Source organism: Thermothielavioides terrestris, chromosome 1 (genome assembly GCF_000226115.1).
Source record: "Thermothielavioides terrestris NRRL 8126 chromosome 1, complete sequence".
In the NCBI taxonomy this organism is placed as follows: Eukaryota; Fungi; Ascomycota; class Sordariomycetes; order Sordariales; family Chaetomiaceae; genus Thermothielavioides; species Thermothielavioides terrestris.
Genome location: NC_016457.1, coordinates 1,982,760 through 2,010,758, shown reverse-complemented (window position 1 = coordinate 2,010,758; position 27,999 = coordinate 1,982,760). Strand labels below are relative to the sequence as shown.

Sequence of the window (27,999 nt, the reverse complement as noted above, 5' to 3'; positions counted from 1 at the left end):
AACTGACACACGCCAAGGTTCGCCAAAGAGCTTGACCAAGACGCTGTTCCAGGTAAGTGAAGTACCTTATGCATTGTGCCGAGACACCCGTGCATTGGATCTTCGCTTTGTCCCACCCGTTGTGTTGGCATTTTCCAAGTGGAAGCAAGGGTGCTCGCGTGACCGCCAACCAAGCTCCAGACGCAGCGTGGAAAAGAGAGACGGTGCCCTAACACCGCATGGCACAGAATGGCGCGTCAAATATCTCAACTATAAGGCAGGCAAGAAACACATCAAGGCCGTCACGCGCGCCATCAACCGGGCCAATGCCACACCGACCTTGACGAGACGGGCCGAGGTCCTTCCCACAGGCACCACGCCCGCCAGAGTCTTCGGCATCAACCATAGCTTCACCCCCCCGCGAAGGACGAATGATCCGCTGCCCCGCGACCTCCTCGACGAGTCCGGACGGCGGCGCTCCGCGTCCGGAACCGGGACCGGGACCGGGACCGCCAAGCCGGGGAGCGGTGCCGCTTCGGGACATGAGCGGTTGGGGCTTGCCCGGAGCCCCGGCAGTCGTGTAGAGTATGGCAGTATTGGACCAACGCCGTCGCGCGCCAGCGACAGGCACGACTTTGAACTCCCAGCCCCGGCCATGGGGTCCCCGTCGACCACAGGCTACAGCGTGGCCGCCCACTCTCCGCCGTTGAGCCGTGCCGCCCTTCAGCGCAGCGCTTCGATGGTGGCTGCCGGCCGGTTGGACCACCACTCCCCGCCGTTGCTGACCTTGCCTACGGCTGGGATGGGCTCGACGCCTCGTCTGCGCGTGCCTCGTCTCTTTACAACCGGCTCGGCGAGTTCCCGGCAGGCGGCAGCCAAGTTCGATATAGGGATGCAGAATCTAGATTACGTCCGTTCGGCGGAGCGCGACTTTTTCGCCTTCCTCGACGAAGAACTCGACAAGATTGAGTCCTTCTACAAAGAGAAGGAAGACCAGGCAACGGAGCGGTTGGCGGCCCTTCGAGCGCAGCTGCATGAGATGCGCAACAGGCGGACGGCCGAAATCGCCGAGGCGAAGAGGAGGCGCGAGCTGAGCCGCGACCGAAGCCGCAGCCGCAGCCGCGGCACTGGTGTCGGCGAGGGACGCGCCAAGGACAGCAATCATGACTGGATCAACCCTCTCAAGGACAGGCTCTTCAAACCCGGACCTAACTCGAAAGCCTTGCTGAAGATGACCCGGACGCCCGTAATGGCTGCTCAGACCATTGACCAGGGCCGCGACTACGTCCGGCGGCCCGAAGACGACGATGTACCCTACCGGACAGCGAAGCGCAAGCTCAAGCTGGCGCTGCAGGAGTTCTACCGGAGCCTCGAGTTGCTGAAGTCGTACGCGCTGCTGAACCGGACCGCCTTCCGCAAGCTCAACAAGAAGTACGACAAGGCCGTCAACGCCCGCCCGCCCTACCGATACATGAACGAGAAGGTGAACAAGTCTTGGTTCGTGAACAGCGACGTCCTAGACGGGCACATCCGCACCGTCGAAGATCTGTACGCCCGGTACTTCGAGAAGGGCAACCGCAAAATCGCCGCCGGCAAGCTTCGGAACCTGCAGAAGCGATCGGGCGATTCGTCCGACAGTGCCTTCCGTAGTGGCCTGCTGATCGGCGTCGGTGCTGTCTTTGCCCTCCAGGGCCTCATTTACGGTTCCGACATTCTCCTGCACAGCGAGGACCCCGTACTTGCTGAGCAGACAAGCTATCTAATGCAGCTCTACGGAGGGTATTTCCTTGCTTTGCTCCTCTTCACCCTCTTCACCCTGGATTGCCGGATGTGGGTCAAGAACAAAGTCAACTATCCGTTCATCTTCGAGTTCGATCCGAGAAATTTTCTCAATTGGAAAGAGCTGGCCGAGTTCCCCAGCTTCTTCTTTGCCTTGTTCGGCGTCTTCATCTGGCTCAACTTTGCGAGGCTGGGGGATTGGGAACAAATGTATCTTTACTACCCCGTCATCCTGATCTGCATAACCCTCGTCATTTTGTTTCTTCCGGCCCCGGTCCTGCATTACAAGGCTCGAAGGTGGTTCTTGTACTCCCATGTACGTGCTGGCTCCCCCCGGATCGTAACGCTCGGAGATGGTTCCGCTAACAGATTTTGCAGTACCGGTTACTCCTGTCCGGCCTGTACCCAGTGGAGTTTCGGGATTTCTTCCTCGGCGACATATGGTGCTCGTTGACTTATGCGACTAGCGTACGTGTTCCCTCCTCCCACCTCGAATGGTCGGTCAGCTAGGTCAACGTCGTGCATTGACTGACGCCTCGGCAGAACATCGAGCTCTTCTTCTGCCTGTACGCCAGCAGCTGGCAGGATCCAGTGCAGTGTAACTCATCGCACTCGCGACTGCTCGGCTTTTTCGGCGCTCTGCCGCCGATCTGGCGTGCGCTCCAATGCATTCGGCGTTATCACGACACGCGGAATGTGTTCCCGCACCTCGTCAACTGCGGAAAGTACACCATGACGATTCTGACGGCTGTCTGCCTCAGTCTGTACCGCATAGGTGACAGTCACGTCAACCTGAGCTTGTTCATCACGTTCGCCGCCATCAACGGGGTGTACTGCTGTGGGTTCCCCCTCCGCCCTATTCTGTGGCCTTGACTGACAGTGGTCGATCAGCGGTCTGGGACCTCTTCATGGACTTTTCGCTCCTCCAAGCGAACGCTCACAGGCGTCTCCTCCGCGATATCACGGCCATCCGGCCGGTCTGGGTATACTACCTCATCATGATTGTCGACCCCATCTTGCGCTTCTCCTGGATCTTCTACGCCATCTTCACCCACGACACTCAGCACAGCACCCTCGTCTCTTTCATGGTTTCCTTCGCCGAAGTCGTCCGCCGCGGCATGTGGACCCTGCTCCGTGTCGAGAACGAGCACTGCGCCAACGTCGCCCAGTACAAGGCCTCGCGCGACACTCCGCTGCCCTACCACCTCGAGCAATATGTCCAGCGTCCCAGCCTCGAAGCAGCAGCAGCAGCAGCAGCCGCCGCCGCCGCCAATGCCATCGGCACGCCCTCCACCACTACGGCTCCCGCTGCCGCCCGCCCTCCGACATCCATATCCACGCCGCTCCGCCGCGGCGGCACGCCGGCTCCAGGACCCACACCAGAACCACAAACGCCCGGCACCGCCCAGTCCCAGCGCCCAGCCGCCCCTCTCCCAACCCCGCTGCTCGAAGCGGGCGCAGGCGCGCAACCGGCCTCCGCCGCCCCATCTCCTTCCCCCGCAACAATATCCGGAGCAGCCGCCGGCACCGCCGCAGCGTCGGTGTCGGTGGAGGACAGCGCCGGCGCCGGCACCGGCGCGGCCTGGCCGGGCGCGCTCGGCAGGCGGCGCGCCGACACGCTGGGCAGGAGGTCGATCCGACAGGCCATGGCTGAGGCGCACAGGCAGGACTTCGAGAAGAAGCGGGTGCCGGTGGAGGCGAAGGAGAGGGATTGTGCGCTTGAGGAGGAGGAGTACGACGAGGAGGAAGAGGAGGGAGGGGGAGAGGAAGAAGAGGAAGAAGAAGAGGTGGAGTTGAAAAGTGAGGGGGGAGAGGAGGAAGTGGGAAGGGGCCACCGGGAGGAGGAGGAAAAGGATGAGGAGGAGGGGATGAGGATTGGGAATGGGGGGTGGTAAGGGGGAGGGGGATAGGGTGTTGAGGAGGGATGAGTGATAGGAGCGGAGAGTGTTGGTGGCGGTAATGACGGTGATGACGGATATGCGTAACGAATCACGGTTTATGGCATTGGCCGCAGATATAGACGGATAGAGGAACATCGGGTGCTGTTAACGTGCCTCAGCGTTGTTCGGATAGTATACAGTAGCCGGATTTTCGTCCAGAGCCGGACGACTTCCAAGCCCAGCCGCATCAGCGACGCATGTACTCCGCACGGGTGAACGGCGTGTTACGTCTAGAACAGAATTATACGTATATACTCCCTCCCCGTTCACACAGTGTACCAGTCTACACTTTGTACAGACGAGGCCAGACTATCTACCAACCGCCTACTATGTATGCTACGCCGGAATGCATTCCGCTCAGACCACCCACCCCACACCGCACGCACCGAGCTCTAAGCCCGCCACTCCCGATCGACGGCCTCCCAGTGGTCCAAGAAGCCCTTGTAGAACTTCACGCCCAGCCCCGGGTCCAAGCTGCCCGTGGTCGCGCGGATGCTGTGCATGCTCAGCTGGGGGATGCCGACGTCGGCGGCCTTGACGCCCATGGCGGCGCTCAGCATGGGGCCGACGGTGCCGCCGGAGCGCGAGTCGTTGCGGACCATGTGGCGCTGGTTGACGCAGCCGGCGAGCGCGGCGACGCGGTCGAGGATGGCCATGGACACGCTGTCGGTGGTCATGTGGGCCGACGCGTCGACGCACAGCGCGACGCCCACGTTGAGCCGCGGCGAGTGGCCGGCGAGGTTGGTCTGCGGGAAGTTGGGGTGCGCCGCGTGGGTCACGTCCGACGAGACGAGGAAGGAGGACGCGTACGTCTGGCCGAGCAGGCCCGGGCCGAAGACCGTCGGTTTGCTGTTGGTGCTGCGGCTGCTGTTGGCGTGCGCGGTGAGGCTCTCGACGGCGCGCTCGACGGTCAACGGGAGGAAGTTGCCGCGAGCGCCTTGGCGGAGGAGCGAGCCGATCTCTTCGTCGTCGAAGAGCGCGACGAGCTTGATGACGCCGTCAGACGGGTCCGACTTCGCGTGCAGGAGCGCCATGAAGGCGGCCCAGGAGCAGAGCTTGTCGTCGATGCGGCAGGCGAAGATGAGCTCCTTGTCGAGGCCGCCGACGGTGGCGGGCTGCAGGTCGAAGAGCTCGAGTTCCCAGTTGAGGATGGTGCTGTAGTCAGAGATGCCGAGCTGCTTCGCGATGAGCTTGACCAGCTTGGGCGGTTGGGTAGAGGCGAACGAGCCCTGGCCGCCGAGGGGCGCCTCGGGCTCCGTGGCAGAGGACAGGTCGCTGTTGTCAAGACCGATGATGGGCACCATCTCGGTCTCGCGGTTGTTGCGGCCTGTCATGCCGATGCCGAAGTGAGGCGCCAGGGTGGGGATGCGGGCAACTGAAAGTGGTCAGCCGAGGGGGTTGATGACTTCGCAGGCAAGGCCGAATGAGACGCACTTGGCCAATCCAGCTTGACGAGCTTCACCGTGGTCTTGCCCGTCTCAGGGTCCCGGACGATGACACGGCCGCCAATGCTGAGGTCCCGATCCCACCACGTCTCGTTCAGCGCGCCGGCGTACTGCGCAACGCCGAGCTGGACGTAGCCGTCCCTATTTGGTTTCGTGCTCGTGGGCTTAAGACGAGCCGTAAGCGCGTCGATATGGCCGGCGATCATGGCGATGCCGTTCCCGGGCTTGTAGGCCTTACCGACGGCAAAGGCGATGATGGAGCTGCCATTGCGCGTGGTGAAGTACTTTCCGCCGGGCTCAAGCTTACCGACCCAGCTGTCGCGGCTCGAGAGCTGTGTGTGTATCCGTAGAGAGGATGATTAGGCACAATCTCACTGGATGCTTGCTCTGCGCCGCATGATGCAGGACCCGGGATGCGGGGACCAACCTCCGTGTAGCCGACCTTGAGCAGCTTCTGCTTGAAGTAGTCGACGACATGGAACACGGTCGGGTTCTCGGTCATGAAGTCGCAGTATGGCTTTGTGAAGGCCTCGGGCCGTAGATCCTTGGCATCGACCCTGTCATCGACAATGCGGTCGCGGCCGTGGTCGGCGACGGGCTGCTGCTCCATGGCCAGCGAGCGCAGCGTCAGGTTGGAGCTGCGCGCCCGCAGGAGATCGGGGGTGTGGCGGGTCATTGTTGGCTATATTCGAGAACCTCAAGCCGTGATCAGAGCGGGCAGCGCGCAACCAACGCACGACGTGAGTGGTGATGAATGTCTGTTTGGGTGCCTGGGTGTTGGTGTTGCTGTTGGTGGTTGGAGTGGGTGGATCTGCCCGCTTATCGGGAAAGGAGGAGGCAGTGACGTCCGATGCAGGTCAGGGCTGCCCCCGCTGCAGGGGCGGCCTGACTGCCAAGACTCAACCTTGAAGTTGCTGTGGTTGCCTCGGCTGCAGCCGAAAGGCGCGTGGGGCGGCGCATTCACTCAGCCCAATCGCATGCACTGCCCTGAGATGACGTCTCTCTCCCGCGGTTTCGGGCTCGACTGGTCGACGGACGGCCGTGGAAGCGCCGCTGCTACAAATTTCCAAGTTGGTCGTTGGTCGTTCGGTTTCTGCCGCCAACATGCTTCCTGTCTGCAAAACTTCAAACAAAAGGGCCATGACCTCAAGAGTCAAGACTCCCTACCTCACAAGCAAGCCCATCTCCACCGTACACTGACAGCAGAATCTTCGCGCGGGCTACGGGATATTGCTCAGTGATTAATTAGGCCGAGACTCCTATCAAAAATTCATTCCTGGGATTCCGTACTTCGGTGTCCACTCCTGGACAAGCAAAGTAAATGCTCGCGTGACCCGAAGGGCAACTTTCCTTTCTTCTTCTCGTGTACGGAATACACACCGTCATCCTTGCTTATTCCCTGGAAAACTGGTCGTTTGCAGCTGACGTCGCCATTAGACCACGCTGCTTGGCCTTCATTTCTCTGTTCTTGAAGAATGCTCAACGACATGGCCGGCCTCGTGTCCAGCCTCAACCTGGTGCCTTCGTTCCCGGACTACACGGGTCCGTACAAGGTCGGCACCGTCGATGTCGAAATTCCCGTGTCCGAGCTGGAGTCCCCCAGCCCTGCGCCAGAGGGTGCCGCGCACATCCACACAATCCTCTTCAGGATTTTCTACCCTGCCGAGGCCGAGTCGTATGGCAAGCGGGTGACCTGGCTGCCGGCCCCTCAACGCCTCCATATCGCTGCCTATGCGCAATTCCTTGGGGCCGGGCCAACCCTGGCGTCCATCCTTTCGTAAGAATCCAGCGGCCGCACCACCCCTCCTCGCGATGAATATCAATGGACTGCTTGTTAACCCTACTTAGTTTTCTTCCCCGCCACCTCCACTGGACCACTATTCCCGCCCATAAGAACGCCACGCTTTTGGCTCCTCGGGGCGACAGGCCGGGCGCGAGATGGCCAACCATGATCTTCTCCCATGGTCTTGGGGGGAACCGCAACGCCTACAGCCACTTGGCGGGGTCACTGGCGTCCTACGGGGTCGTCGTGATCTGTCCCGAGCACCGCGACGGCAGCGCCGCCCTCTCGCTCATCCGCGATCCCGAGAGCCAAGACCGCGGGCGCACCAGGCACATCGTGCCCTATTGCCCTATCCCCCACAACCAGACCAATGAAGTCTGGGAAGCCCGCAACAAGCAGCTGCGCATTCGCCTGTGGGAGCTCGGCCTGGTCTTCGAAGCCGTTTCGGCTCTCGACCGCGGCGACGAGCCCACCCTCCGCTCCAACCTCAACCACAGCACTTCCCCTTCCGCTCTCCACCAGTTCACCAACACGCTCGACATCCACGAGCCGGGCAAGGTCATTTTCTCCGGTCACTCCTTCGGCGCCGCGACCATTGTGCAGCTCCTCAAGTCCACCTTCTACGCCAACCACCCCTCAGTGGCCGCCATGCCGGCCCCGCTGTTCACCCCCGACCGAACCTCCGCGCTCAGGCATCAGGTCACTCCCCACACGCCCACCATCCTCCTCGACATGTGGTGCTTCCCCCTGCTCTCCGCGTCCACCGCCGCCCTCTACAACCTCCCCTTACCCTGCTACTCCCCAACCCGCGCATCAGGACCAGCACCAGGCGGCGCCGCCCTCCTAGCCGTTGAGTCGCAGGCCTTCTACACCTGGTCCAACCACCTGCACTGCAAGGCACGCATCCTCTCCCCGTCCCCGTCTTTCACGCAGCCCATCCCGCCGAGCATGTTCGGCGGGGACGACGACGACGATGGCGACCACAGTGACGATGGCAAGGACAACGCTGGCGCCGGTAGAGGCAGCGGCGGCGGCGGCGGCGGCGGCGTGGCGAAGCCGCACTTCTTCTACGTCGCCTCGTCGGCCCACCTCAGCCAGAGCGACTTCGGCGTGCTGTTCCCGCGGCTGACGAAGCGCGTGTTCAAGGCGGACCGGCCCGCCCGCGTGCTGCGGCTCAACCTGCGCGCGCAGCTGCAGTTCCTGCGGCAGAACGGCGTCGCCGTGGCCGGCACCGCGCGCGCGGATCTGGTGGACGGGCCTGTTTCCGTCTCGGGAGGAGCTGATAGTGCTGATGGTGCTCGTGGGAGTGGGAGTGCCGGCCCCGGCGGCGGCGGTGGGAAGTGGGTCGATGATGACAAGGTCATCCTGGAAAAGGGCGGCGGGAAGGATGGGGAAGGGAGGGTGGATGCGTGGAGGTGGATTGATATCGTCGGGCTGGGAGGCGAGGCGTATCCTTCTGAGCTCGACATGTCCGAGGGCAGGAGGGAAGAGCAACAGATGAGTGCTGAGCAGGGTGAGAGGGAGATGCAGGCTGAGATTGAGCCTGCGATGGCCACGACAGCATGAGATGTGTTGTGTCATGGGTGTGTGCATAGCGTTGGATCTTTTTTGGGTATTATTTCGTTGGGTCTGCTAGAATCGGTCGGGTATTGTGTTCTGCTTGTCGTTGCCAAGACTACAACGTGTATACATATTAGACCTTTGGGCCCTCTCGATAGACAACAATAGCTGATAGACCATGCGCTCTCCGCTCCATCACACCCGTGCCCTGTTCAAAACAGGCCTCGAGCGGGCGCCCGTATGGAAGACGATGTTATCTTGCGACAGACCGTTCCCAACGCTGTGTAATGAATACAAACAGAAACACTAAGCCATGGGGAATACGAAGTAAAAGAAGCACAGAAAAAGAGGGTATCATCGATAGATTGGAAAGCCCTGCGCATCCAACGGTATCGGCGCCATATCCAGCTCGACCCCCTTCAACCACGCCTTCACCCGCCGCTTCGGGTCCACCTTCAGCTCCTTCTCCGACTTGACCTTGGCATGCAGCTTCTTTGCCAACACGGATGCCTTGGGGTCTGTCTTTCTCGGAGCAACACCTCCTCCGCTGCCATCCAGCGGTTTTGCTCTGCTGATGCCGTCTCCTCCACCGCTGTTGCCCGGTTTTGTCGTCGTGCCCGGTTTTGTCGTCGTCTTGTTCTGCGTTTTGGACCTCGCCACCTCCGTCTTGGTCTGGCTCTTGCGGCTCCGCCCCTCCTGGAAGAGGCGCATCACCGGCCCGACTTGCCTCCTGCTGTTGCTGTAGTTGCTCTTGAGATTCTGGCTCGCGCCATAGTCCCTGATTGGCACAAGGAGAGGCGTAAGAGCCGCTGTGGCAGGAGTAGTAGTGGCGTCGGGCGGGCTGCCTTCGTCTACCTCTTGCGGAAGCGCAGTCAGGGTGCTGCGGCTGGAGGCGGATAAGCCCTGGGTTGGCTGGCCGGTGGACGTGGTTGGTATTGTTGGCCATGAGCTCTTGGGTGACGTCGGGTCTTGAGACGGACTGAGGTAACGACCGGGACTTGGAGGCGTATCTGTCGCGGGAGGCGGAGAGCGAGATACGGTGAGTTCGCTCGCAGACATGGGTGGAGATGATGAGTCCTGCGGCCGCGCGGCTTCTTGTATGCCCGGTGCAAACTGGTAATCCCAAGTCTCTGCCCGCATGTCAGAGATTTTGTTAAACGAAGCGTCAGGGGCCTCTAGGAGTTACCGTCCGGCGTTTGCCTTGCGCGCCAAAAGAAACTGCGGTTGTCGCTCGCGTACCATTCCGACCATGGCGCGGCCGTCTTTGCGTCAGCTTTTCTCGACCTGGACCGTTTCGGCTTGGCTGGTGCTGATGTTGGCCCACGAACGGCTGCATCTTCTTTGACGCTGGCATGCGTCGCAATCGCCCGTCCGCGTTCCTCTTTTTTCTCTCTTGTTGATGCCATCCTCGGGCGGCCGACTTCGGGAACTCTGTACAGGAACGGCGTTCGGAGCTTGCGTCTCAGGGCTCTTTGCGTTACCAGCGTTCCGGGGAGAACCAAGTAGAGTCTCTACTGGGGCTTGTGGCTAGGGAATATGGTGGGCAAGCATGTGCCGCGCTCCGAGAAGTGTGGGAGAGCATTCAGATATGGGTTGTCCCCGATAGACCGCCGGGTTCAGACCGGCGGCAATGTACAAGGTATAGGGGCAGAACCGATGCAGACCGCATGGAAAGTTATATGGCAGCAAGTACCGAGAAGTCATTGGAGGTCGAGACTGAGATCTGGTGGCAATATTCGAGACGCAGCCTTTCCGACATTACCCCAATCAAAGGAGTCCTACCCGAGAGAGAGGGTTTCGAGAGAGCAGGTGGACATCCACGTAGTGGCAAAGCGATCAATGCTAAACTTGAGGTCAACCTATCGCGGTGGTTTGATGCTGAGGCGGTTCACAGGGCTTGGTGCCCAACAGTGCCAACAGATCCGTGGCTGTAACGCCGGGCACCTATCACAGCACCCGTCATCGCCTCGCATCACTGAAGAGCTGCCAAGGCGCAGCAACGAGACAAACTCCATTTTGAGCATCCGTTTGGCTTCGGTGCAGCCCTCGGCATGCCCGTCCTGTCATAGCCGGCGTTCAGGCGCGGCCCGGTGATGTGGCTTGCGTGGCCTCACCGGAAGCTGGATCAAGGACGACACAGCATGAGAGCCCCGGCTCGGAGTCGTTGAATGAGCGTCGAGCGTTGGTCGAGCGTTGGTCTGTCGCACATTGGATTCTCCACATCCTCACATGCTGCATGCCGGGATGCGATGGAACGGGACGGGGTTTTCAAGACCGTTCTTGATTCTGTATTCCGTAACTGTGTCGTTGTTGAAGCCGGGACCAGAGCGGGGGGTGAAGACCGGCGCAACGGCCGTAGATGTGGGTCCACTGTGGGTCCGCTGCCGGCGCCAAGCTTCCACTTTGGCTTGCTGTGACGGCAAGCTCCAGAAATTCAGCAGCCTGCAAAGCATCACGTCGTCGTCTTCACCAAACCACGCCGGTACCACTAAACGAATCGCGACTGGACGACTTCCCACTAACCCGATCGACACGGAATCTGAAATAATATACCGGAGACATGACGTCCTCAATCGGCATCCCCATCAAGCTTCTCAACGAAGCCCAGGTGCGCCACCCCCTTCTTCCGCCCTCCGCACCGCCCTGCATGTACTAACGACGCGTCTACCCAGGGCCACATTGTCACCCTGGAAATCACATCCGGCCAGACCTACCGGGGCAAGTTGATTGAGGGTATGCTCGCTCCCCTCTTCCCCCCCCCTCCCCCCAAGCCATTCCTTATTACCAGCGAAAAATGAACGAAACAAGCAGCAAAGCTGACCAGACGCGCGCAAACACCGACAGCCGAGGACAACATGAACGTGCAGCTCAAGGACATCACGGTCACCGCCCGCGACGGGCGCGTCAGCCATCTCGAGCAGGTGTACATCCGCGGCAGCCACGTGCGGTTCTTCATCGTTCCCGACATGCTGAGGTGCGTTTCCCTCTCTCCCCTCCCTTACACTCGAGGACGGGGTAGCGCGCGAGAACGGGAGAGAAGGCGGCGATGCTGACACAGTGCCCACAGGAACGCGCCCATGTTCCGCAGCCGGAATGTCCGCGGCAGGGGTGTCGGTCTCGCCAGAGGAAGGGCTACCGTCAGCAGGGCGCGGGCGAGCGGTCGTGGTGGGAGATAAGGGGAGGAAATCTGGCTGGCTTGCATGCGGGATCAAGATGATTGTTAGAGGGGTTTGGGGAGGGGGGGGCAGGGCGGTATTGGTCGACATGCTTTGGCGTTCAAGGTCTTGCTGTAACAGACGCGGGGCCGGTTCTACTCAAAACCTAACAACAAGGCGACGATGCGCCATGGGAGGGGTGGCTACTGGATTCTCTGGCGTAGGGAGCGCCCGGCCGAAAACTAACGTCGCGCTGCCCGCGCGAGGGCAAGATGTCAACTTTGGAATGGCTCGGGTACGTATCTTGACTTGCGCTTTGAGATAGGGTATCTTGTTCAGGGCTGACGCAAGCCTCACCAAGCCCGTGATCTAATCGAGCCATGAGACTGAGGATCTATCATGTAAAAGTACATGTTGTATACAGGGCGAGCCACGCCGCCAGAAAACTACTTGATCCGCGCAAGAGCCTCCTCCGCTCGTGCGATGACCTTTTCGATGTTCCTCAGCTCCTCCAGCTGCGCAGTCCGATCAGCTCGAGAATCAAGAGCCTTGCCAGCCTTGTCTAGCACCTCAGCAACGCTGGCCTCGGTTGCGCGGATCGCCTTGCGGCCTTCCTCGCGCACCTCGCTCTCCCAGTACTCCCTGGCCGCGTCCCACTTCTGCTGCAGGCGCCGGAAGCTCAGGACAATGCCGAGCGCCGCAATCGCCCCGCACTCGTATGCCCCGAGTCCAGAGAGGTAGGAAAGCCCCGCCAGGGCCGTGCTGAGGCCTGCTAGGCTCGCCGACTGCACCACGAGCTTCTGCGCCAGAGCCTGCAGTGCAGGGACCGTCTTCTCCTGCAGATAGTTCCGTGTGAACGGGATGTGCGTCGGCCATTTGCTGACAGACTCCGGTGCGACTGTGTGTGCACTCCGAGCTCCAGCCAAAGGCGGTGGCAACGCTGGCCCCGTGTAGATGGGCTGTCCCTGCTGGCCTTCCATAGCACCAGCCTCTTGGATGCGCCCAGCAAGGTATATCATAGCCTTTTCTGCCTCGGGAAGGAAACGGAGCGCGACCAGCTCCGACGTGACCATGCCGACGTCGTCCGCTCGCCAGAACAGCTTCCACCAGCCAAGCTTGCTCCACGGGCGGGTGGCGAAGGCAGCATCCAGTTGCTGCTGCAACTCGGCATGCGCTTTCTGCGCCCATTCAGACAGTGCTTGGTCTAGACGAGCGGCAGTGCCAGGCGCGACCTTTGCCTTCAGATTCGAGGACAAATCGCGTGACTCTTCATCCTGAACGGCAGCCCGGGCGTTCCGAAGCAAAGAGCAAATCAGATTCCGGACGGGTGCCTTCATACCCGCTTCGCCGGCCGGTAGCGCACCACGCCTGAGCCACTCACTGATCCGGCCCACGTTGGCCTCGGTCCACAGCGCCTCGTACTTCAGCGCGTTGCGGACGTCGGCACGGAACAGCGCCAGGCCCTCGCCACCAGCGTCCACGTTGACCGCAACGAGCGGGCATTGTGCCAGGTCTTCCTTCCCGATCTTCGCAAAATTAACCGCCCCAGCGATGACGTCTGGCCCCTCCAGCAACGGCAGCGACAGGATGGATGCCGCCCCAAGAACGCCATCCCCAACCAGAAGCGCCATATGCACCGGCGTCCCCACCGGCGCGACGTGTCCCGCCATGGTGGCGGCAACATCCACCGTCGGCACGAGCACCGCATCGTCCACAGCCCCCATCCCATCAGCGGCTGCCCCAGCCAGCTCACCCGCTTCCGCAATCAACATCTCCAGATTCGACCCGCCCAACACCGGCGACGGAACCGCCAACTCGGGCACCACATGTTCCCTGGCCGTCCTCAGCCGGAACCCTCCCCTTTCCCCGCCGACTGCCCCGTCCCGGTCCTCTCCAGCCCGCCCTCCCTCTTGCGCCCCACCCGCCGATGACCCCGCCCCAGCCCCCGCCCGAGAAGAAGCTACCACCCTCACAACAAGCGGGTGCGCCGCGACGTCGTGCGCCTCCAGCTCCGCCTCCCACGCCGCGGCGGGCTGCAGCGGGTCGGCCAGCGCGAGACGCGCGAGGCGCTTGGCCGTGGCGCCGGAGGCGGCGCCGGCGGCGGAGGGCTTGACGGCGAGGACGGCGACGCGGATGGACTCGTGGCCCGGCGGCTCGGCGAGGTTGCGCAGGGCGAGCTGCAGGCGCGGCAGGCTGACGTGGTTGGGCGCGCGCGCCTGCAGGTCGAGGAGCGCGCGGCGGAGGTCTTGGCGGGGGTCGCTGGAGGTGGTGCCGGTGGATTGGCTGCGTTGGTGGGGGATATTAGGGAGCGAGGTGAGTGGTTGTCGCTTCGGTCGGAGGAAGGGTGATGTTGAAGATGGAGAAGGAGGGCGCCGCGACGCGGTTGAGAAGGAGCAGAAGAGGCATATTGGCGGGGAACTGATTCGCAGTGGGAGACCGCGGCTCCGGCTTAGCCCCCTTCTGAGGGCAAATGCAGGCGGCATGACGGGCACGCTGGTCGGGAGGGCCAGCCTGACTCGCCGTCGCCAGAAGAAAAAAGAAAAGCGAAGTCGATGCTTGGAGCTGATTGTGAGAAGGACGACCCGATGAGAGGGTCAGAGCTTCAATCGCTGCAGGGATTCGAACAAACCCCCTGTAGAGCCGCTAGTTAGTTGCTGTAACGTGAGCGTTTACGGAATAGTTAGTGGCCACTTCAGACGTAAGTGGGACCCCCCGGCCACCGCTGGATTCGGAGTGGGCTGCAACCGTGTGGAAGTGTTCGGAATACCATGGGTGTGAACCACATGCCTAAGAGCCTCCGAACCCTCTCCGGGCCTCACACCTTCACAAAGAACATTCCCTGCCCAACCGCATCTTACAACAACACGAGGCAATCACAACACCGAATATGGCCCAATCGACCGCCCACCGGCGCCTCCTTCAAGAATACCGCGCGCTGACCAACAACCCGCCCGAGGGCATCACGGCGGGGCCCGTCTCGGAGGACGACCTCTTACATTGGGAAGCCCTGATCCAGGGGCCCGAGGGCACGCCCTTCGAGGGCGGCGTCTTCCCTGCCGAGCTGCGCTTCCCCAAGGATTACCCGCTGGCGCCGCCGACGATGAAGTTTCTGGGCGAGATCTGGCACCCCAATGGTACGTCCGTCCTCTGCAACTTTCCTCTCCCTGCTCATCTCCCTTCCCCCCCTTCCCCTCTCTCCGAGTCGAAGTGCGAGCAATGACAATGCCCAATGCTGACGCGATGATGAAAACAAAAACGGAACAGTCTACCCCAGCGGCCTGGTCTGCATCTCGATCCTGCACCCGCCCGGGGACGACCCGAACCACTACGAGCACGCGTCCGAGCGCTGGTCGCCGATCCAGTCGGTCGAGAAGATCCTCATCTCTGTTATGAGCATGCTGGCGGAGCCCAACGATGAGAGCCCGGCCAACGTGGAGGCGGCCAAGATGTGGCGCGAGCGGAGGGACGAGTACGAGAAGAAGGTCCGCGACGGCGTCCGGAGGATGTTGGGCCTGTGATGAGGGGCCTGCGAGAGCGGTGGCGGCTTGGCGCATACGGAATGATTCACGTAACTAACTAGAGTCTGGGCTACTTTGCATGGCGCGGTAGGGGAGGTATGGGATTTTGCATTTGTGAATAAGCGATGGGGGAACAATGGTATATTCTTTGTAACGGTTACGTTCTCATGTTCGATGTTGACCCTTCGAGTTCCAAGTTCCGCAATTCCCAGCACGCAGGCCACTCCTAGTCTCTATATGCTCGCTTGATTCCACAATCGACGTCTAACCCCTTTCTCATAAACGTCATCAAGACTCCCTTACATATTGTTCTCCGCCTTGAACTTGTCCCATGCCTCGTTCAGCGTGCTGAACACCGTCGCGGCAATCATGCGCACCTCGGTCGTTGCGTCTTGCCCAATCTGCCGTCGGCTCAGTCAGCAAGGAACCTCTCGACCAGGAATACAGAGATCAAACTCACCTTGTCAGGATGTGTCTTGGCGATAGCCTTCATGTAGACCACCTTGACCTTGTTTGGAACCACCAGCTCATGCAGGCCCACCTTCTTCCACCCGCTGCCCTCCCACAGCACACTATCCAGGCTGCTGAGCAGCGCGCGCAGGTTGTCGCGCTTCCCATCACGCCACGCGGCGATGCGCGCGTCCACCTTATCCGTCAGCGCGATCCTCTCGTCCCCTTCCTTCTCGGCGGCCTTGTGCGCCGCCCTCAGTCGCTGCACGGCCTCGGAGCTCTTCTGGCTCGTAGGAGTGGCAGTGGCCTTGGGCCGGGTGGGTAGAGCGGCGGGGGATGTGGACGCCGGTCTGGGCGCGGGTGCCGGCTTCGGCGCGAGGGCCTTCTGGCAGCGCTGCCGCCCCGCCGCGGCCGTCGCCCCGCCCAGCCCGGCTTCAACGCACAGCTGCCAGACTGCCGCCGCGTCGGCCCACTTCTCCATTTGTTCGAGCGCTTCCGCCTTGCGGCTGAGTGCTTTGCCGTAGAGGTCCCGCATGTCGCGCTTTTCCGCCGGCGAGTCGCCGGTTCCTTGGAGCTCGACGTGCTCGCCCTCGCCTTTGCCCGGGCCGATGAGGCGGATGGCCGTGTCGGCATCTTCCACTGCCTGGCGCGGTTCGCCTATTTTGAGCGCTGTCAGGGCGCGATTGCAGAGCAAGAGAATGGTGAGTGGGTGGTCTTGCGGAACGGCGGTAAGAGAGGCAGTGTACGAGGCGTGGGCAGCTGCGAAATCGCCACGTTTGAAGTGCGCAGTGCCTTCGACGCGATGTTTTGTTGAGTTTTGCAGCGCGATTGGAGAGATGGCGGGAATTTGACGCGAAGGCCGCGGAGGGGCGGGCGCCGGAGCAGGAGACGGCCGTGCCGAGGGTCGAGGGGCCGGAGATGGCTGGGACGACCGAACTGGTGGTGTCGACCTAGACGTTGAAGGTGTGGTGGAATCGAATAGGAGATCAGGCTCACGCTGTGCTGGTGGCGTTGCCTCCACCTCAGGCTGCGGTTGGGGAGTGGCCTTCTTTCGCCGTGCTGGGCTTACATATGCTTGAAAGCTCTCTTCCTGCGCAGCCTGTCTGTTCAGCCGGCTGCGCGGATCGAGAGTTGGCTGCGAACCCTGCTGCCATCTGGGCACTTGACCTCCCTGTCCTGGCCGGGGTGGTAGGGCTGGCGAGCGTTCACGAGCTCGAGACTCGCTGGGGTTCCGGCGCTCCGGCGCTAAATTCCGCGATCTTCCTTCAGGCCGCCTTCCTGATTCCAGCATCAGGGCTTCGTCAGTGACTTCGGCTGTCTCCCTTACGGGAGCGCCGGAGGCATGGCCTTGGGCGGTTGACCGCATCCACTTCGGCTGGTTGGGATCGCTGTCTTGTTGGAACTCTGCAACTGCTTTTTGAACCTTCTTTTGCCCTGTCTTCCAAAGGCTGTTTGCCGTCTTGAGAAAACTTGAGCCCACAGCGGCAGCTGTCTTGGCAAAGTCCCCTTCCGTTGGCGCCGGTGATCGGTTGTCCCTGCTCCGAGGACCGCCGCCGCTTGGACCGTCTCGCATCCAGGAGGGTGCCGCGTCTCGTGATCGACTTGAGATGCGTTCGTCGCCGCCCCCGGGCTGCTCGCTCACGCCTCCCCGGCCCTTGGCCTGCTCCTTCGCCTGTCTGTGAGCATCGTCGAGCAGCCAGTTAACGGCGGCCTGAACGTCAAGCCCACCTCCACTCTCCGTAAGACCTCTCCTCGCGTTTTCGGGGGTAAAGCCGTAGTCCACGAGCTGAGCGACGGCCTTGTCAAAGGGATCGTCGGACGCAGCAGTTTGATCCACCTCGGAATCTGAAGACGAATCTTCAATAGGTTTGCCCGGCTCAGGTCCTCGCGCAAAGGTTGGTGCTGACTTCTTCCTTATTTGATCCACCGGTTTACCTAGATCCCCAAGCAAATCATCCTCGTCCAGGTCAGCGGCAGCGGGCGCCGGCGCCGGCGCAGAAGACGTTGCCTTCAGTTGACCAAGCCCAAACGGATCGTCATCGTCGTCCCCAAAGCCCCCGCCAGATGAAGATACCGCAGCGTTGTTCCAAGACTGCGGATTTGTGAGGTCCAATCCTGGCGCGTTTGCGGGAGAAGGGTTACTCGAATGCGTGGGTGGCGGGTAGTAGCTGGAGTTGTCGACCTTGGTATCGGCATTGAACGCCGCGAACAGATCATCGTCCGACTCGGCCGCTGCCTTCCCACTCTGCATCCCGAAGCCCGGCTCCGCTGCCGGCGGCGGCGCCAGGGCGCCAGACGACGGCGTGCTCCGGGAGCCGGACTGAGTCTGGCCCAGCGAGTCAAAGAAGCTCCCATCTCCGTACTGTGCTTGTGCCTGCTTGCGCTGCTCCTCCTCCTTTCTCCTTTTCTCGGCCTCGAGTTGGTCCTGCCGCTCGCGTAGACTGAGCTTTGCATTGGTCTTCCCTGCGCCGAAGCTGAGAAGGTTCCCGAAGCTGTCCGGCGCCGTTGTCGCGGCTGGCGGCTTGGGTGCAATATTCCCGGATCCTTGAGCCGAGAGCGGGGTACTCCGGCCGGACGCGAAGGGCGACGGGGTTGGGCGCAGGGAAGGGTAGGCCGGCACCGCGGGGTTCGGGGGCGTCGATCGCGATTGCGCCAGTTGTGCTTGACTGCGGTTGGGCACCGACCAGTTCAGCCCCGCGAGATCGTCCATTGTGCGGTTGGCAGCAAGGAATTGTCAGCGCGGCATTTAGGAGGATGACTCGAGTTGGATCACACAGGCAAGTCTCGCGGCCTCCTGATTCGGAATTGCAGCTATCGAATCTCGAAGCATCGGGTCAAGGAAGGCCAAGGGGATAGAATGTTGCGCCACATTGGGCAACAGGCCAGGGTGCGTGCTAACTCTTGTGGGTATCCCCAGGTTCTGGCACTACATTAGCCACGCCAATGGCACAGCCTTTGCGGATAGTTAACAGAGTCGGGTTAAAGTGTGGCACTTCACTGTGGGGCACACCTGGATGTTCAGTTGTTCGTCTTCAGATGCCAAGCCCTCTTCCCCACCTACCCGGAATTCAGACCCGCATCCAGAAGGAGTTGAAGATTTGGCGTCCAATCTTGGTACCTAGGTAAAGACGTCTATCTGTAGTTGAAACCCGGTTACTGTGTACAATCCCGCAAGCCGTTGCATGGGCAGCGAACCCAGCGGTGCCTCACATGCGTATAGTGTAGTGTACATGCGGGTTCTGGCTGATCTGGATGCGGAAACCTATGGCTAGCATTGAGATCTCGACATCCTAATACGCGACAGAGCAGTTGATGGCACCTTGATTAAGCGATATGCATACACAGTACAACAACTAAGCTACACAGTAGTGTCAATTCCTGTTATCGCTCCGCAGGAAGCCAGTGTTTCAAGCTACGCTGCCGATCGGTCGATCTAGTTGAAGGTCATCAGGGCAGTTTCCTGACTAGCAAGCGCCTGGAGTGTAACTACCTGGTAGTTTAATTGCACTCTGGATATGCCATAAGTCCAGATCGCGTTTCAAAGCCTGTTTGGTTTTGAGGTCATTTGTTGGCTTCTTCAACCACCAGTCGCAGAAAACGGGCAAGCCAATCTGGGCGCATCGAGTCGGTCCCTGCAGCGAAACACCTGCCCCGCAACCGGGGATGGCCCAATGCATGGCAGTCTGATTGGCCAGCCGAGCATTTGGGGTGAGCACACACGTGTATGTAAAATCGGATAGGGGTTAATTAGCGCGCCACCAAGCCTGAAACTGTGTTTCAGCCTTTCTGTGCTCGTCCGATCCTTGGGGTTTCCACTCAACCCCTTCTAACTTAGGTTACACGTAGTGAATTCCACCTGACATGCACACCCCGCTCTGTCAACGGCTACCCATGCGCGCCACTGAAGTCACTCAGCTTGACGTTCCTCCACCCTGACTTCCCTTTGTGTAATCCGTATGGTGTTGGCAGATTTGAACCCAACGATCCCTCAACCAAGATTCCGCCGCGGTGCAAGATGCTGCGCGAGTGCAACACGATAGGTTGGTTTGCCGGACACAAACTGCCGTGATTGAGGGCTCGGTCGAACAGCCGGACGGGAACTCGGTTGCAAGTGCGAGTACGTGGTCCGATGCCGTTGATTTCGCGCTGGTGGGTAGCGGATCTCTCGAGATTGCGACATCACACCCGTCCCACGCCGCTGTAGAACCAACAGCGTGAGCATGCCACGCTTCTCGCGCAGATCATCAGCGTCCAGCCGTCAGTGTGCCGTGGGTAGCAGATCGAGGTGTTGTGCCATGTCTTCATGCGCTCATCTTCATCTTGAGCCAGCAGGCATATCCATCCTCCCAGATCATTAGAGTGACATTGCCCATTTCGATCTCCATTCGCGGCTTCTTTGAAAGTGCGGCTCGCCAGCACCTGGCACCTGCAGTGTGATTGCAATGACGTTCCTGCGTTACGCTAGTTACCGAGCCAGGCGCAAGCCCTCCCCATGCATGTTGGCACGAATCCCTGGAGTTTCCCCTTGATCCACAAGGCCAAGGGACCAAATGCTTAGCTTGGCTCACGAGCCAGCCAATTAAATGCATGCTTTTCCTCGCTGAGTGCTGCTTCGGGCAAGAGCAGCCTGCCCCACACGAGCAAGGGGGTCCCTGGAGGTGGCTTCTGCTTCATCGCTCCTGCCCCTGCTGCAGAACTGCTGCACCGCTTTGTCTCCGCAATTCCTGGATTCCGGATTTGGGTTATTGTTGGGCGCATGTCACACTCACCTCCTCCCTCGACCTCGACCTCCCTCTCGCCCTTTGCGCCTCGTTTGCCTTGTCGACCCGTCTTTCAACTCTTCTCGACGCGTGACGCGCCCTTTCATTACTTCAACTCCCAGACTTGCGGGCCCACGTTCCTTACTTCTGAGTGCTCTACTCGACTTTTTCACGTCGTTCTTTTTTTTTTTACAGACCTTCGTTTCTGCGCCGACCGCCGACCTGGAGTTCTGGTTGAATTCGGAGTGCGCCTGCGCAACCTTCTCCGCCGGTTTGAGTACCACAACTTCCCCTCCCATTCTGCGATCAGCGACGACAACGCGCCCAGTCAAGAGTAAGCGGACATCGAATTCGGTGCGCATTCAGCAGATCAGGTTCGAGAAGCGAGGAGTCAACGACAACCGCCCTTGGGTCACAAGCCGGATAGGCTTGTGAACCAAACGGCCGTGGACTGTCATCCGTGGTCGGGTTTCTAGGCGGTGTCTGTGATTCCCGACAATTTGCGCTCGCCTCGCCGAGTCAAACTGGTACGTGGAGTTGTGGGAGTCGAGCAAACGACCCCGCCGCGCTCTTTCCCGCATCCTCACCACCACCCTCAATGTTGTTTTCATTCCCGGCAGACCCCGCGTTAGAAGGCTCTCTTTTTCTCCTCCCTTCCCGCAAACCTTGCCAAACAGCAACAGTGTGTGAATTGCGGTCAACAACAGAACTAACCACAATTACTGCCAGATTGTCAACCGCAATTCCCGTTGCCGCAATTCATAACACACTCTTTTCAATCGGCGGGCGATTTTTACCACCCCAACAAAAGTTCCGAACACCTTCCTTTCAACAATTCTCACGATCCTTTCCAGTCCATCTAACCCACCAGTCATTTCTTCACCTTTGTCAACATGAGAATCAACATTTCACTTGCGATTCTCGTGTTGCTGAACGGCGTGGCCGCCTTCTGGCGCATGGAATGCCGTGGCCGTCTTGGCGTGGCTCGTCTTGACCCTCTGATCAGCCCCGGCACCGTGTCGCAGCATGCTCACGCGATTCACGGTTCTTCTGGTAAGTAACTCCAGTGCAGTTGGAGGCAGGACAGCGGAGCAAGATCGCGCCTTGGCGGCCAATTGGGCGAGTCCGTTCCTAACCTGATGGTCTGCTGCAGGTTTCAGCAACGATGCGACTCACGCTGACCTCGTCAACGGCGAGTGTACCTCCTGCATCGTGACCCAGGACAAGTCGGCCTACTGGGCGCCGAACCTCTACTTCAAGCACGCCAATGGCACCTACGAGGACGTCGAGCAGGTCGGCGGTATGCTGGCGTGAGTTTTCCATACTCAATACTCTCCTTCCTTCAAGCGCCGAATGCTGACAGTTCTTCAGCTATTACTTCCTCAACCCGGACGCGAAAAATCCGAATGGCAAAATCCAGGCCTTCCCGAATGACTTCCGCATGATTGCGGGCGACAGCACACGCCGCAACTACTCACTCGGTGACCCTCAGAAACCCGACCCCGAGAAATCGCGTTGGGCTCAGCTCGGTCAGACGACGCAGTATGATCTCGCCCAGCGTGCTCTCGGCTTCAACTGCCTCGACTATTCGAAGGCCCCCGAGGGAAGCTTGCAGCGTCACTACCTGCCCAACAAGACATACCTGGATGCCAATTGCCCGGATGGAGTCCGTTTTGAGCTCTCTTTCCCTTCATGCTGGAACGGTAAAGACATCACGTCCCCGGATTTCAAGTCCCACGTTGCATACCCCGACCTGGTTCTTAATGGGAACTGCCCCGACGGGTTCAACGTCAAGCTGCCTGGTCTTTTTTACGAAACCATCTGGGCGACAAACGCCTTCAAGGGCGTGGACGGCGAGTTCGTCATTTCCAACGGTGATGTCCAGGGTACGTGGCCCAAGTTTGTCCGTGATGCGGCTTTGACGATGCTAAATCGTCCTTCTAGGTTATGGTTATCACGGTGACTTCATGAGCGGCTGGGACGCCAACTTCCTTCAAGAGGCTGTTGACCAGTGCACCAACCTCAGTGGAAGGGTGCAGGACTGCCCCATCTTCACACTCCAGACCGAGGACCAGCAGAGGCAGTGCAAGCTGACTGTTCCCTCTGCGCTCGCAAATGAGAAGGTCACGGGTATGATTGGCAACTCGCTCCCCGGCGGTGTTGCTATTCAGCTTGGCCCTGGCCCTGCGATTGGCAACAATCCGCAAACCGAGTCTGCCTCAATCCCCGTGCCGACAGTCGGCTACACGCCTGGTACTTCCGTAACAGGCTCCAGTTACCTTCCCGGTGGTGTGTTTGCGTTTGGGAAAACCTCCACCACCAACGCGGCAGCTTCGAGTGCGACTCCCGGGGTTAATGCCCTCGCAGAGCAGCACTCCTCGCTTACGCCCAGTCCCACCCCCACCCCGTCCGAACCTCCTGTTCCAGCAGGTTACCAGCTTGTCCGTACTGATTACGTTACCAATGGTAACGTGGTCAGCAAGATCGTCGTTATCGAGACGGTCGAGTATGTCATGGTGGCCACGGAGACTGTTACGGTCACGGCCACCGGCGGGGCTGAGAAGTCGCGCCGCCAGCTGCTTCACTTGCACCAACACCGCCATGGATCGCACTAAGGCATCGGTGAATCCCTTGGTTTGCCCCGTGCGACCAATCCCCCATTGGGATCTGATTCGTTGCACGCGTGGGATGACTCTGCGGCCATATTTTCTTCAGTTCTGACTTCCGATTCTATTTCCCTGCTCTCGACCATCTTGGCTTTGCCGTTTATATCTGGGCTGGGGCTTGGCCGTAGGCCCAGGTTGGGTTGAGGGTAGGCGCGCGTGCACACTGGTGGTGGTGAGGGTATGCTAAGCTGCTCTGCCATCGTGGATGGGATGGTTCAATGGCATTGAGTCAAAGGGAGTCATTCTTGATCTCTCCAGAATTGCATTTGTGGTGATGCATTGACTGCTGCCGCTTGACGTGCTGTGGATGGTGCACGGGTGCTCAGGTGGTGTTACTTAGGATTGCACCATCGAGGGACCGTCTCCGTGTCTGGTCCTGCGTTCTACACATATCCGTGATGATGCACGACTTCGTGATCCGCTCTCCATTGGTATTGGCGTCCCAGGAACACCATTCGTTCAGAGAAGTCATTGACAAGCTAACGTAGAGGCCGCTCTCGTGTGAGCTCGTCACGCCAAGCAGATGTCAAAGCGACTTGCAAGACACACTTGGCCTGGACATGTACATGTTGACCTCTGCTTTACGACGAAGGGTGATTATGTCGCCGTGAGTTCTTGAGCTCATCGGGCTCTTGCCCAGTTGATGTCAACAAACAAAGCCAAGGTTCGCCCACCAAGTGTTGTGCCCGACCCATCTCCGTAATTTGAGATGTCTCGGCCGCCCATGAAACCTCTCATTCTGATTTGCTGCCGTGCTCTCGAGGATCAAAGTCTGCCACAGTAGATGACCACAACACGGCTGGACTGGAATGGTGTTGCTCGTCACAACCCATTCCAACCCGACCGAGGCCACCAGTCGGCAACCCGGACCACCCAAGGCATGGATTCCAGTCGTGCCAGCCTAAATGCCGTGGTGGCCAGCCCCCAGGATATCTTGCTTTCTCTCCTTGATCCTGTCAACTCCTGTCCAACTGTCCCCGACTGACTTCCACAGGATCTGATATCACCAACAACTGACCTATGTGCGGTGCAGGAGGTCGACCTCACCCACACACAGCAACCAACAGCTTCAGCAGCAGCAGCAGCAACCAATACACAGCGACACCCAAACAACAGCCGCTAAGAACGAAACCAACCACTCCCCAAAATGCCCATCCCGGACCAGGACCAGCCCCCAAGGGCGCCCCCTTCCGCCACGGAAGGGCCCCCACCACCGTCACCACCATCACCAACCAGCACCGCCGCCGGCGGCGGCAGCGGCAGCGCCCAGGACTCCTTCCCCACGCTCTTCGGCATCGTCCTCGGCGCCGCCGCGCTCCTCGGCCTGGCCCTCGCCCTGCTCATCATCTGCGTCGCGCGCCGCCGCGCCCGCCAGGCCCGCCAGCGCCGTCGGCGCCAGGGCGGCCTGCTGCGCCCGCACGACGACGACGCGGCCGAGGAGGATGCGGACGCCGACGTCGTCATTACTACCACTTCCGGTAGTAGTAGTAGTAGTAGTGGTGGTGGTAGCGTTCATGTTAGAGATGCTGGTGGTGGTAGTGGCGCCTCTCGGGTGTGGGGGGAGGGCGAGGACAAGGAGGTGCGCGGTGGGCTGAGGAGCAAGTTGCGGAAGGCGTGGTCTATTGGTGGTGGTGGCCGTGGTGGTAGTGGGGGGTGGCCGACCAAGTTGGAGGTTGACGGGTGGGGTGGTGGCTGGGGCGGCGGGCTTGTGGGCAGCAAGCATCGCAGTATGCCGCTCATTCCTATGGTGTGCACCAAGGGGCATTTTCACTTTGGGTTCAGCAGGAGCGAGTCGTGCAGGTGGCCAGATGCTGCGGTGGGAGGAGGCGGTTCTGGTGCGGCGACGGCAGGGCGGCCGGTGGAGATGGAGGTGGTGAGGGTGTCTCGGAGGAACCCATCGTGGATCGATGAGGACGCGCTGCATGGGCCGAAGCTTGCTGGGCAGAGGAGTGATGCTGCTGTGGCAGGCAGCAAGAAGAAGAGCCGTAGGTCGTGGCCGCTGCGGCACAAGACGCCTACCCTGCCCAGGGTGCATCACACCATTCATGGATATCCGCATTCAGCTCGGGGGCGACTGAACGGCTCTTCGGATGCTTTGTTGAGCGGCGAGCAGATGATGGCAGCGGCTGGCGGGTTGGAAAATGCTCAGCTGAGAACTTGTTCGAGGGCCTTGCCTGCGCCACCGACGCCGGCTCTTGTTGCCAGCCGAGACAGACGCGTCCTCAAGCCCTCGGTGAGCATGGGCTATGTATATGGGGCATCGAGGATCCCCAAACTGGTCACAAGCCCTCCCGTTAGTCCGGTCCGGTCGTTGCCCACAACACCATTGAAACACAGGGCGAGACAGCAGTCGACAGACTCGGCCCTGTCTGAGATCCTTCGATCGACTGAGAAGCGGCTGCGCGAGGGGAGCATCTCGGGGACCTCCCAGAGCAACACCGACACTGCTTCGCCCACCAGGGCGCCCCATCCCCGGGAGTACGCGGCTCCGTTGTCCCGGGCGAGAACCCCGAGCCCAAAGAAGCATGTCCCAAGCCAGCACAACACGCCCGGACACCAGCCGCAGGACTCTCAGAACTCCATATCGTCGGAGGCCGACAGCCTGGTGGGCGGGGATTGTTCGGCCCCCGACGCCCCCTCGGGCCTCACCAGTTCGAGCCGGAGCCAGAAGAAGCAGGAAGCCGAGGCGCCGCAGACACGCTCCGTTCGCACCTCTCTTTCGTCGGATCTGTCCACGCTCTACAGCGAGGATGAGATGCCCGACGAGGTCAAGAAGGCCATCATGCCACTCGAGGGACTCGTCGTGCAGCCGCAACAGGCCGCCAGAGTCGGCCCGCCGTCCATGAACGACCCGTTTGTCACGGCACCGCTGCTGCCGTGGGTTTCCCGATCACAGTCGATTGGCCATGGTTGTCAGGCCAAGCACAGCAAGTCACAAGACCTCTTCCGCGCAACTCTACACCGGTCCCAATGTTTGCGGAGCATGACGGCGGGGCAGAACCTCGCGCAGCCACAAGGACTGATCCTGGCCCCGGGGCCCGTCATGCACGGGGCAATCCAAACCTCTTTGCCTGCGATTCCTCCCTCCCGCCAGGCTTCAGTGACGATCCCTCGGTGCATCCAGCCGTACATTGCGTCGAGAGCTTCGGAGCCGCCGCCGTCGCCCACCAAAGTGTCGCCGACAGGCCAGAGCCCGAGCGGGCCGCTCTTCCTGCGGGTGACCAAGACAAGCACGCTGAGCACAATCCCCTCGCTGCCGCCGCCAGCAGTCCCCAGCTTCAGTGTCCCGAGGGAGAGGGAGCAGAGGATCACGCCGCACTCGCCGATCAGGACATCGCAGACAGCCGGCGGCGAGGCCCTGGTACGCCGGTCTCCAGCCTTGAGGCTGCCCTCCACAGAACGGTCCAGCGCGCCCCCGTCACCAACCCGGCCTGCAGGCGACGAAGTCCGCCTCTCGCTTGTCCCGCCCCCCGAGCAGCTACAAGACCTGCATCGCGAAAACCGCACCAGCGCCTCCTCGTCCGTCTATTCGCAGGCGACCAGCCCACTCATCGCAGCGGCCGCGGGCGCCATCGAACTCAACCGCGCCCACTTCCGTGCCAACGCGTCCCTCTACCCGGCGCCCCTCTCGCCCCACGGCCGCGGCCCATCACCACCATCCAAGCTGTCGTCTTCCCAAGTTCCCGGCAACGACAACGACGACAACCACAGCGCAGACGCCAGCGCCGCAGAGGAGGGCCAGAATGCTGAGCATGAGGGGCACGACGACAACGACGGCGGCGGCGGCGGCGAAGACGACGAAGACGAAGACACCCCCTTGGCGATCGGCTACACCATCGCCTCGCTGCGGCGCATGAACAGCGGCATCAGCACAGCGTCCAGCCTGCGGAGCATCACCGATCGGGACCCGAGCCCGAGCCCCAGCCCGAGCCCGAGCCCGAGCCCCGACCGGCCGGTGGTGCCGGCCCTCGCGCCCGGGGCCGCGGCGGCGGGTTCATCGCCTGCGGGGGTGGGAGGCGGTGACGGAACCGGTTCTGGTGTTGGTCAGAAAAGCATCGTGGACAGGGAGCAAGCCGGCGCCGGCGGTGATGGGCAGGCGCATCGGAAGAGTATTGGCGCGAGGAATTACTTCACCATGGGGGCGGGCGGACAGAGGCAGTCGCGGAGGGTCAGTCGGGCGGTCAGCGGGGCGGGATTCGCAGTGGGTGGGTGCGTCAAGTCACCGAGCGGCTTTGGCGGTGGGGGTGTAAGCGGCACGGGGAGTGGTGGCGGTGCCGGGTCCCCCTATAAGAGGCGGCGTCCGGGGAGCACGCATCCCCAGCGCAGGGCGAGTACGGTGTTGCGGATGTCACTTCCGGAGTTGGGCACTGAAGCAGGCGAAGGTGGGAAGGAGAATAACGCTGGCGGAGCGACGGCAGATGGCGGGTTCAAAGTGGCCGCTGGGGAGTTCACCTTCGAAGTGAGCAACCCCAGCGTTGCCGAGAAGGGGGGGCTGGGGCTGAGGGAGGGCAGCGCGGCGAATGTGAAAGCGGCGTTGCAGCAGCACCAGCAGCACCCGCAACAATCACAAGGACAGATGCTGTCCCTTGCATGGAAGCCGGTGCCCAGCGAGTTGCGCGGCTCGCAGAGTCCGGCCAGGGCGAGTATGAGGAGCGTGGACAGCCTTGGCCTGTACGATCGGCAGGGCTTCTTGATCTCGGCGTCGCCCGCGCGGGGAGTGAGTCCGTCGGGACTAAGGGTGTGAAGTGTACGAATATCTGGTGAGCTTTCTTTTGTCAGAATACTCCTATTTTCAGTAGCAGGTGATCGATACTCGTTAACAACCTCACTACACGGAATAATAGTAATGCATATTGGACCTGGAGGGGATGTCTATTCCGGATGCCGCTGATGCAGGCAAGATGAGCTAGTTATGAGCTGACAGCTGGTGTCACCTGGCTGCTGCCTAACCTGCCAATGGGATA

At 60.9% G+C, this 27,999-nt stretch overlaps 11 protein-coding genes across 11 annotated transcripts; 6 read left to right on the top strand and 5 right to left on the bottom strand.

The window, feature by feature from the left end:
- Positions 1 to 12: 12 nt before the first annotated feature.
- Positions 13 to 3,653, top strand: THITE_40647 (uncharacterized protein; the record flags this gene model as incomplete). Its single annotated transcript, XM_003648998.1, has 5 exons — positions 13 to 52; positions 228 to 2,074; positions 2,137 to 2,171; positions 2,639 to 2,894; positions 2,934 to 3,653. Coding segments are annotated over 5 exons (2,898 nt in total), but the record flags the coding sequence as incomplete, so codon positions are not given.
- A 271-nt stretch (positions 3,654 to 3,924) lies between these two features.
- Positions 3,925 to 5,926, bottom strand: THITE_2061958 (uncharacterized protein). Its single transcript, XM_003648997.1, has 3 exons — positions 5,571 to 5,926; positions 5,133 to 5,475; positions 3,925 to 5,073 (listed from the first exon to the last, which is right to left on the bottom strand). The coding sequence occupies exons 1-3, from the start codon at positions 5,817 to 5,819 to the stop codon at positions 4,091 to 4,093; spliced, it is 1,575 nt and encodes a 524-aa protein (XP_003649045.1). The 5' UTR covers positions 5,820 to 5,926; the 3' UTR covers positions 3,925 to 4,090.
- Positions 5,927 to 6,481: 555 nt separating this feature from the next.
- Positions 6,482 to 8,666, top strand: THITE_2107182 (uncharacterized protein). The gene is made up of 2 exons (XM_003648996.1): positions 6,482 to 6,920; positions 6,992 to 8,666. The coding sequence occupies exons 1-2, from the start codon at positions 6,631 to 6,633 to the stop codon at positions 8,490 to 8,492; spliced, it is 1,791 nt and encodes a 596-aa protein (XP_003649044.1). The 5' UTR covers positions 6,482 to 6,630; the 3' UTR covers positions 8,493 to 8,666.
- THITE_2107180 (uncharacterized protein) lies at positions 8,667 to 9,824 on the bottom strand. The gene has a single exon (XM_003648995.1). The coding sequence runs from the start codon at positions 9,624 to 9,626 to the stop codon at positions 8,841 to 8,843; it is 786 nt and encodes a 261-aa protein (XP_003649043.1). The 5' UTR covers positions 9,627 to 9,824; the 3' UTR covers positions 8,667 to 8,840.
- A 1,127-nt stretch (positions 9,825 to 10,951) lies between these two features.
- Positions 10,952 to 11,656, top strand: THITE_57872 (uncharacterized protein; the record flags this gene model as incomplete). Its single annotated transcript, XM_003648994.1, has 4 exons — positions 10,952 to 11,094; positions 11,159 to 11,219; positions 11,331 to 11,460; positions 11,554 to 11,656. Coding segments are annotated over exons 1-4 (342 nt in total), but the record flags the coding sequence as incomplete, so codon positions are not given.
- Positions 11,657 to 11,887: 231 nt separating this feature from the next.
- On the bottom strand, positions 11,888 to 13,655 carry THITE_2107175 (uncharacterized protein). The gene is made up of 2 exons (XM_003648993.1): positions 12,003 to 13,655; positions 11,888 to 11,936 (listed from the first exon to the last, which is right to left on the bottom strand). The coding sequence occupies exon 1, from the start codon at positions 13,270 to 13,272 to the stop codon at positions 12,088 to 12,090; it is 1,185 nt and encodes a 394-aa protein (XP_003649041.1). The 5' UTR covers positions 13,273 to 13,655; the 3' UTR covers positions 11,888 to 11,936; positions 12,003 to 12,087.
- Positions 13,656 to 14,379: 724 nt separating this feature from the next.
- Positions 14,380 to 15,309, top strand: THITE_2107173 (uncharacterized protein). The gene is made up of 2 exons (XM_003648992.1): positions 14,380 to 14,775; positions 14,906 to 15,309. Exons 1-2 carry the CDS (start codon positions 14,529 to 14,531, stop codon positions 15,157 to 15,159), a joined length of 501 nt encoding a protein of 166 aa, XP_003649040.1. The 5' UTR covers positions 14,380 to 14,528; the 3' UTR covers positions 15,160 to 15,309.
- A 17-nt stretch (positions 15,310 to 15,326) lies between these two features.
- On the bottom strand, positions 15,327 to 18,531 carry THITE_2107172 (uncharacterized protein). The gene is made up of 2 exons (XM_003648991.1): positions 15,620 to 18,531; positions 15,327 to 15,560 (listed from the first exon to the last, which is right to left on the bottom strand). The coding sequence occupies exons 1-2, from the start codon at positions 18,317 to 18,319 to the stop codon at positions 15,459 to 15,461; spliced, it is 2,802 nt and encodes a 933-aa protein (XP_003649039.1). The 5' UTR covers positions 18,320 to 18,531; the 3' UTR covers positions 15,327 to 15,458.
- Positions 18,532 to 19,910: 1,379 nt separating this feature from the next.
- THITE_2148785 (uncharacterized protein) lies at positions 19,911 to 20,686 on the bottom strand (the record flags this gene model as incomplete). Its single annotated transcript, XM_003648990.1, has 5 exons — positions 20,567 to 20,686; positions 20,515 to 20,533; positions 20,379 to 20,426; positions 20,178 to 20,333; positions 19,911 to 20,035 (listed from the first exon to the last, which is right to left on the bottom strand). Exons 1-5 carry the CDS (start codon positions 20,666 to 20,668, stop codon positions 19,911 to 19,913), a joined length of 450 nt encoding a protein of 149 aa, XP_003649038.1. The 5' UTR covers positions 20,669 to 20,686.
- A 448-nt stretch (positions 20,687 to 21,134) lies between these two features.
- On the top strand, positions 21,135 to 23,520 carry THITE_2107170 (uncharacterized protein). The gene is made up of 4 exons (XM_003648989.1): positions 21,135 to 21,422; positions 21,523 to 21,679; positions 21,741 to 22,255; positions 22,314 to 23,520. Exons 1-4 carry the CDS (start codon positions 21,263 to 21,265, stop codon positions 22,982 to 22,984), a joined length of 1,503 nt encoding a protein of 500 aa, XP_003649037.1. The 5' UTR covers positions 21,135 to 21,262; the 3' UTR covers positions 22,985 to 23,520.
- Positions 23,521 to 24,182: 662 nt separating this feature from the next.
- On the top strand, positions 24,183 to 27,779 carry THITE_2140937 (uncharacterized protein; the record flags this gene model as incomplete). Its single annotated transcript, XM_003648988.1, has 5 exons — positions 24,183 to 24,707; positions 24,756 to 24,851; positions 24,900 to 27,072; positions 27,109 to 27,236; positions 27,357 to 27,779. The coding sequence occupies 5 exons, from the start codon at positions 24,183 to 24,185 to the stop codon at positions 27,777 to 27,779; spliced, it is 3,345 nt and encodes a 1,114-aa protein (XP_003649036.1).
- Positions 27,780 to 27,999: the final 220 nt, after the last annotated feature.